Source organism: Panthera uncia (assembly GCF_023721935.1).
Source record: "Panthera uncia isolate 11264 chromosome D3 unlocalized genomic scaffold, Puncia_PCG_1.0 HiC_scaffold_8, whole genome shotgun sequence".
Classification (NCBI taxonomy): domain Eukaryota; kingdom Metazoa; phylum Chordata; class Mammalia; order Carnivora; family Felidae; genus Panthera; species Panthera uncia.
Window position 1 is genome coordinate 801,980 of NW_026057586.1, and position 7,778 is coordinate 809,757.

Consider the following 7,778-nt stretch of genomic DNA (forward strand, 5'->3'; position numbering starts at 1 on the left):
GAAGAAGAAAGGAAGGGAGGAAGGAAGGAAGGAAGGAAGGAAGGAAGGAAGAAAAGTAGCTCGATTTGATTATGTGGTTTGATTCGGATTCCCTTCTACAGAACAGCTATTACTACAGTTGTCATACATACCAAAATATTTGTTTCAATACTTAAAATCTGGCTGTTTCCTTTGACTAGATTCACTTGGGCCACGGCATTAACTTGCTAAGTCCTTACTAACTCATGCTGATCCTCCCTCTGAAGGTGGGGTACGCTGAAGAACAAACAGTAGACTCATAAGTGCTCTCACTTTTCTTTAAAAGTGCCGTATCTCGGGGCGCCTGGGTGGCGCAGTCGGTTAAGCGTCCGACTTCAGCCAGGTCACGATCTCGCAGTCTGTGAGTTCGAGCCCCGCGTCAGGCTCTGGGCTGATGGCTCCGAGCCTGGAGCCTGCTTCCGATTCTGTGTCTCCCTCTCTCTCTGCCCCTCCCCCGTTCATGCTCTGTCTCTCTCTGTCCCAAAAATAAATAAAAAACGTTGAAAAAAAAAAATTTAAAAGTGCCGTATCTCAAGTGGTATAAAGCTAACAGCAGGAGGAAAATGCTTATGGATCTTCCTTTAATACGATAAGTTAATCCATCTCGTGACAGCCTCTGAAGTTAGGGTCTGATTTCGTGCCTAACAATCATTACACACAATAAACACTGCATTCGGAGGAAGCATGATCCCCGTGTCAGATTTCAAAATCGCGCTCTCTCGAGGTGACTCCCCATTTACACCGTGTTTGGCTCTTGTCGCACTCAGCCGTGTCCGGGGGAGCTCACCTTCGCCAGCGAGGCGGGCGGCTACTCACCGTCGCCCATCCTGGAGGAGGAGGAGGAGGATGCCCCCCCCCCCCCCCCCGCCACCAACAGGACCTCAGACATTCCTCAGTTCAGTTCACAGCCGCTCGTGAGTCCTCCCGAGACAGTGCGTCTCCCGCTCTCGGACGGCACGTGTAGAGCCGCTGAACCGTGAACATTCTGCCCATCAAATTACAGGGTTGTCTAATGAAGGCTTTGCCTGTTCGGCACAGCAGCTGGCACTCAGAGCCACATCTGCGTGCTGCTCACGTGGCTGCGTCACAGCAGAGACCACGGCCGACTCCCCCTTATGAATTATGTCATGTTTATTGATGGCCGTATGATTTAATTTCACACAAACGCCATTAAAGATTATGCCCTCCGTCACCAAATGCTGCCAGCGGGGAAACACAATCAGATTACGAAAGATCTGTTACGTTACACTGGACCTGGCAGACTATTATCATCTTAATAAAAAGACAGAATCTAAGGAATAAAATCAGTTTTACATGAAAAGTACTGTCTAACCAACGGATAGCTAACAAAAAAGATTTTTAAAAGAACTCTTACACGGAAATAAGTATTAAATATTTGTTGTTTTTATACAGTGACTTATCCTTTCTGCTTTTGATTCTTCTAGTAAAATAGCTTATTTGGAGCTATTAAAATCATACTAATGGATAATGTAAATTAGTTATTTTTTTAAAAAAAGATGTTCCCCGGTACTATTTCCAACTAGACAAAGATTACTAGAAGAGAAGTCTTTTTTCCTTTTCCTTCTTAGAATTTTCCTTCTGTTAATAAATATTCTAGGTTACACAATACTTAGCCACCCAGGTGGCTCAGTCAGTTAAGCGACCAACCCTTGATCTCAGCTCAGGTCATGATCTCGTGGTTCATGAGTTCAAGTCCCGCATAGATCCCCCTGCCTGGGATTCTCTCTCTCTTCCACTCTCTCTGCCCCTCCCCTGCTTGTGCTCTCTCTCTCTCAAAATAAATAAACACTCAGAATACTCTGTCTTGAAATGAGTGACGTCCAACTCAGTAAAGCGTTGGGTTTCCAGTTTGTACATGAGCTTGCGTAAGTGATCAGTACATACGATAAACTCACACGCATCATGGTTCTCATCTGACAGCATCTTGAAAGTAAAGTATACGATATTCTAGTAAGTGTTACAGAAGAAAGAGAAGGTTTTCACAAACTAAACGCAAGGCAGACAGTCCACTGGAATCTGGTCAGAGCAGAAAGCGCTCAGGGCAGGTGTGAGGAAGACAGGTCGGAAGCATGACGGTCAACACAGACGGTCCACAGCCTCCCAGAGGGCAAAGGGGAGCCTGTGGACACGTGAGCCCCTCGTCCTTGGTGGGCGGGAGACTTGGTCCTCTCCCTGACATACCACAGTGGCTGTTACTACGTGGTGACTAAACCCTACCAAAGACTGGCGAGGAGACAGAGAAGCAGCCTCGGAAGCGGTGACTGGTCCTCCACGGCGACCGCAGCCTTCAGTGCAAGGACCTTAAACAGACACCCCAGGGTTGTGAGGTGCGGTTACACAGAATCAGTGGGTCCACACGAGTGCAACACACACACTACCTGGGAACAGTCTGTGGGAAGGAACCACGCAGCCTGAAAGAAACTCTGGAAAATGGTCTATGTCTGCCGTCCCTCCGCTCGTGATCTGTGATCTGTGCACGCACAGGGCCCCGTGGGCCCGACGTCGGGACCTGGAGCGTCAGGACCGTCCCAGGCCACACCACACGTGTGTCACTTGCAGATTCCGCCGCCTACAAAGTGTCGGGCAGGTGCTGTGACTACTGGGCTGCAACCTTGTGCGAAAGCAAGTAATTCCTATTCTCACCACCTCAGCTCCTGAGGCCCCGGTGAGAAGACGAGACTTAGGTCATGTGCCCCTCTCCCACAAAAACGTCCTTTAGTAATCCAGATACAGACCACACACTTACAGATGGAATAACGTGATATCTGAGGATCACTACAAACACGGTGAAGGACAAGGGCTATGGATGAAACAAAACCCACTGTGCGTGGACACCTGCTGAGGTGGACGACAGGGCGACGGGCTCACCACGGTACGGTGTGCCCACTGCTATTTATTGAAAAGGCAAAAAAACATGAGAAAGTCTTATTAATTATGAAGGAAAACAGAGGGACTGTTAAGAAACACATTTGAGGGAGCACCCGGGGGGCTCAGTCGGTTAAGCACCCGACTTCAACTCAGGTCATGATCTCCCTGTCTGTGAGTTCGAGCCTCACGTCGGGCTCTGTGCTGACAGCTCGGAGCCCGGAGCCTGCTTCGGATTCAGTGTCTCCCTCTCGCTGCCCCTCCCCTGCTTGTGCTCTCTCTCTTTTTCTCAAAAATAAACAAACATTTAAAAAAATTTAAAAAATAGTAATTAAATAAAATAAGTCCAAAAACTGCTTCTTGATTTATAAATTAGAACCGAATGTTTTGGGACATTCAAAGAAGTCTGCCGATTTCTGCACGAACAGACACAACAGCTCAGGCTGGCTTCCACAGAACGCGTCCGCGCCGGGGCGCGTGAGCTCACCTGCGGGCACGGATTCCTGAGGTGGCCCTGGATCTCGTCCATCGTGTCTGCTCCGTAAGACACAGTCCCCAGGTGCAGCCGCTTAAACACCATCTCGTTCTGGGTGAGGGTTCCTACGACAGGAGTGGCGAAGACGAAAATCAGTGCACACACAGGAGGCCAGCAGGCCGAACACAAGACTTCCCCACCCACGTTTCCACCCGCAGGTGGACGCTCTCCTCCCTGCTCAGGCCTCCCCTCAGCACGCTCTGGAATTCCAGCACCCAAACTGTCCTTCTGCCGAGGACCAGCGTCCATCCTAGCTCCCTCCGCGGTGGCTGCCTGAAGACAGGGCACACTCCGCCTTTCAGTTCACGTGTGTGACCTGGCCCACATGTGAGTCCTGCACGTTCTGAGACAGGCAGGAAAGGGGAAGACGCGGCCGGTCTCCGGAGTTACACCTGAGGACGCTGCCTGAGAAAGACATCAGCCAGTCCCAAATCAGCAGGCCTACTGGTTTTTTAAAAACCCAATTTTGAAAAATTAGGTATTTTCCATTGAACAGAAACAGATGCATTTAACCCTTCGCGTCCATCTGTATCACGTGGGGCGAGAGCACGTGGGCAGGAAGGCACATTCTCCCGAGCTGGGTCTCCGACCAGTGCCCTCCGCAGATGGGGAGGACCCTCCAGAGAGACAGTCAGGGGTCACTCCTGGGGACTGCCGGTCCCCGTGTGCCCGCCACTAACGTGTGCCTGCGCACAAGTAAGTACTTCACTCCCGGTGTGTGAGGAAGGCAGTCAGGAGAGCAGCACAGGTCAGGTTTATGAGACTTCCGGGGTCTGGCTTCCTATCAGAAACGTATACAGCCAAATACAGTGAGTAACCTCATGAAAGGCAGTGAGACAGAACATTATTTCAAAAACATGGTGAGTTTTCATTAAAAGTGACACATAAATTCACCTTGTTACACATCATGACTCTGGAAACCCCAAACTCTGTGAATATATATCACTTGACATAAAAATATACATAGAACATGTGCATATAATTTTTGCTTACTTGCTCTTGGGGACATGTGGACGCCTGTAAATGTGTTCGTCACGTGCTGCCATGACGTGCTGTCACACAGCCTCCCTGGGCTTTTCTGCACTCACTTCAAGGCACACGGAAGGATCACCCACGGGCTGAGGTCGTTATAAACGTGAATAGGAACAACCCCATTGCCGATCGGTGATAATGAAAGTCGGGCTTTCCACACGGCTACGAGACACCCACAAAATATTAACTGATTTTTTGCCTTCTTTGGCACACGTGACATTGAAAATACGAAGCGTTTTCCTATCTACCCCCGACTCCACACACATGAGTGAGAACTAGCGTTCAAGACAAAATAGGTCATCCAACTCGAAACTCCCACCAGGACACGAAGGCCACTTGAACGTGACAGGTAAGAGGAAAGCCCGTGCTGCCCGTCACTGTGTCAGGGGTGGCTCCGTCCGTCCTCCTGCACGAGTGGACACCATACAGCAGACCTTCATGCATTTCAGAGAGCAGCTACTCTTACGGGTGCTTGTCTTATAAACTTTGTCTTTAACCCTTTTAATACCTTGAATAAATGGAACCCAAGTTTCCTGAAGTCAAAATTATGTGAGAAGTACAGTTTTTGGGTTATGTCGTCATTAAATAGAATTAGCTTAAAAGAGTGGCTTGCATTAAACAACGTAATTAAAAACAAGTCAGCCTCCAAATGAAATAAGGGAAGTTCTAGAAATGATTTCTATCAGAGATTTGAGATGAAAACGACAGTTCTCTTATCTGAAATCAAGACAATGAAATCATACGTTAATTCCTATGAGAATAAGCACAAAGTTCACCTCTATTACGTGTGCCTGGGTGAGTTCTCTGAAAAATCATTTAATGTTGCTCTAATAAAAAATGTTTTACTTATCAGACTGACACAATCAGAGAATTTCCTGTCGACATTTTTTTCTCTGATACACACTGAACGTGAGACTGGTTTACAAAGGGCTGCGGTAATGAGGCAGTTCAGAAGCGGGACTGTGACGAGTAATTCTTCTCCTAACCTGACTTCTTACTAGCGATTCTATGTATGTGGCAAAGAGAAGGATACCGTGGCCTGACGGTGCCATGGAGCATCTAGGAGTAATAGGAGCAAAGTATTATTTCTTTAGGTCTTTAAACCGCTAGATGCAAGTCACAGAAGACCCCAAGTAAAGAGATGCGTCTTCTCCTCCGCTCGCTGTCTTACGCCACAGGGACCGCGGGGACAGGCACTTGGGAGCGCGAGTTCACTCCGCGCTGTTACTGTTTCTGTATTAATCGTTCACCCCTTCTTCTCTTTGTAGACACCGAAATAAAATTGACATATACTACCTATTTCGGGGCCACTGTCTAGTGATTCAGTATTTTGCACTCCCCAAAAAATGATCTGCAAAAGTGCAGTTACCACCGGGCGCCATACAGAGTTACTACCAGACCATCGACCACGCTCCCCGTGCTGCACTTTTCGTCCCCGGGACATACTTATTTTGTCACTGCAGGTCTGTCCCTCTTCATCCCCTTCACCTGTTTCACCCTCTGGCCACCACCTCTGTGTCTGGGGAGTCTGTTTCTCTATTGTTTGTCTGTTTAGATTACACACGTTTGAGTTTCTCTGACTTGTTTCCCTTGGCATAATACCCTCTAGATCCACCCACACTGTCGCAAATGGCAAGGTTTCATTTTTATGGCCGAGTAGTATTGTATATACACACATCTTCCTCACCATTCATCTGTCGGTGGACACTTGGGCTGTGCCCGTGTCTCGGCCACTGTAAATAACGCTGCTAGGAACACGGGGGTGCAGACGGCTTTCTGAATTCGTGTTCTTGTTTTCTTTGGATAAATGCCCAGAAGTGCAACTACTGATCACATGGTAGTTCTACTTTAAATTTTTGAGGAACCTCCACACTGTTCTCCAGAGTGGCTGCACCAGTTGGCATTCCCACCAACAGTACGAGAGGGTTCCCGTTTCTCCACATCCTCAGCAACATCTGTTGTTTCCTGAGTTGTTGATTTTAGCCATTCTGATGGGTGTGAGGCGGTATCTCATCGTGGTTTTCATTTGTGTTTTGTTGATGAGTGACGTGGGGCATCTTTTCATGTGTCTGTTGGCCAGGTGTGTGTCTTCTTTGAGAAATGTCTATTCGTGTCTTCTGCCCATTTAAAAAACATTTTTTTTTAATGTTTTTATTTATTTTTGAGACAGAGGGAGACAGACCATGAGCAGGGGAGGGGCAGAGAGAGAGGGAGTCACAGAATCTGAAGCGGGCTCCAGGCTCTAAGCTGTCAGCACAGAGCCCGACGCGGGGCTCGAACTCACGGGCCGTGATATCATGACCTGAGCCGAAGTCGGACACTCAACCGATTGAGCCACCCAGGCGCCCCTGCCCATTAAAAAAAAATTTTTTTGACGCTAAGTTGTCTAAGTTCTTTACATATTTGTGGATATTAACCCCTGTGAGATGGTTGATGTGAAAATATCTCCTCCCATTCAGTAGCTGCTCTTTCGTTTTGTTGGCAGTTTCCTTCATTGTGCAGAAGCTTTTCACTTTGATGAAATCCCATTGGTCTATTTGAGTTTTTGTTGCCCTTTCCTGGGGAGACAGATCCAAACAAATGTTGCTAAGGCCAAGGTCAAAGAGATTACGGCCTGTGTTTTCCTCTAGAACTTTTGCAGTTTCTGGTCTTTAGTTCTGTGCTAGTTTTGTGGGTATAAGAAAAAGGTCCAGTACTTTCTTCTGCACGAGGCTGTTACTGCAGAGACAGTCTCTACCCCATCCTGTGTTCTCGTCTCCTTCGTTGGACATTAGCTGCCTGCCATTCATGTGCGTGGGTGTTTTTGGCTCTTGACTGTTCCACTGGTCTGTTCTGTGCCGCGCCGCTAGGACTGTGGCTTTGCTGGCCTTTTAGAGTTTAAGGCGCCGCCATTTCCCGATCTTGTAGCGCCCAGCTCCTCCCACTCTTCCTCTAGGATGGTTGTTCTGTGCTCTGGATGCACAGCACGGCCTTGGACTCCCCTTCCCCCAACCGGAACACATGGACCCCCATCCCCACCTGGCCTCCCCTTCTCCCACTGGGCTACATGGACCCCCCCCCCATCAACCCTGGCCTACCCTCCCCCAACCGGTCCACATGGACCCGCCCCCATGCCCCCTGGCCTCCCCTTCTCCCCACTGGGCCACATGGACCCCCCCATCCCCGCTGGCCTCCCTTCCCCCAACCGGTCCACATGGAACCCTCCCATCCCCCCCGGCCTCTCCCTCTCCCCACTGGTCCACATCCCCCCCCATCCCCCCTGGCCTCTCCCTCTCCCCACTGGTCCACATCCCCCCCCCACCCCCCC

At 49.1% G+C, this 7,778-nt stretch overlaps 1 protein-coding gene across 6 annotated transcripts in view; it reads right to left on the reverse strand.

The window, feature by feature from the left end:
* Positions 1–7,778, reverse strand: part of ATP9B (ATPase phospholipid transporting 9B (putative)) — a 250,819-nt gene that overhangs the window by 48,179 nt on the left and 194,862 nt on the right. For all 6 annotated transcript variants that reach the window (XM_049620339.1, XM_049620338.1, XM_049620340.1 and 3 more), the window contains one exon: positions 3,392–3,504. In XM_049620339.1, the coding sequence (XP_049476296.1) occupies positions 3,392–3,504 (113 nt within the window). The remainder of the gene's footprint in view (positions 1–3,391; positions 3,505–7,778) is intronic.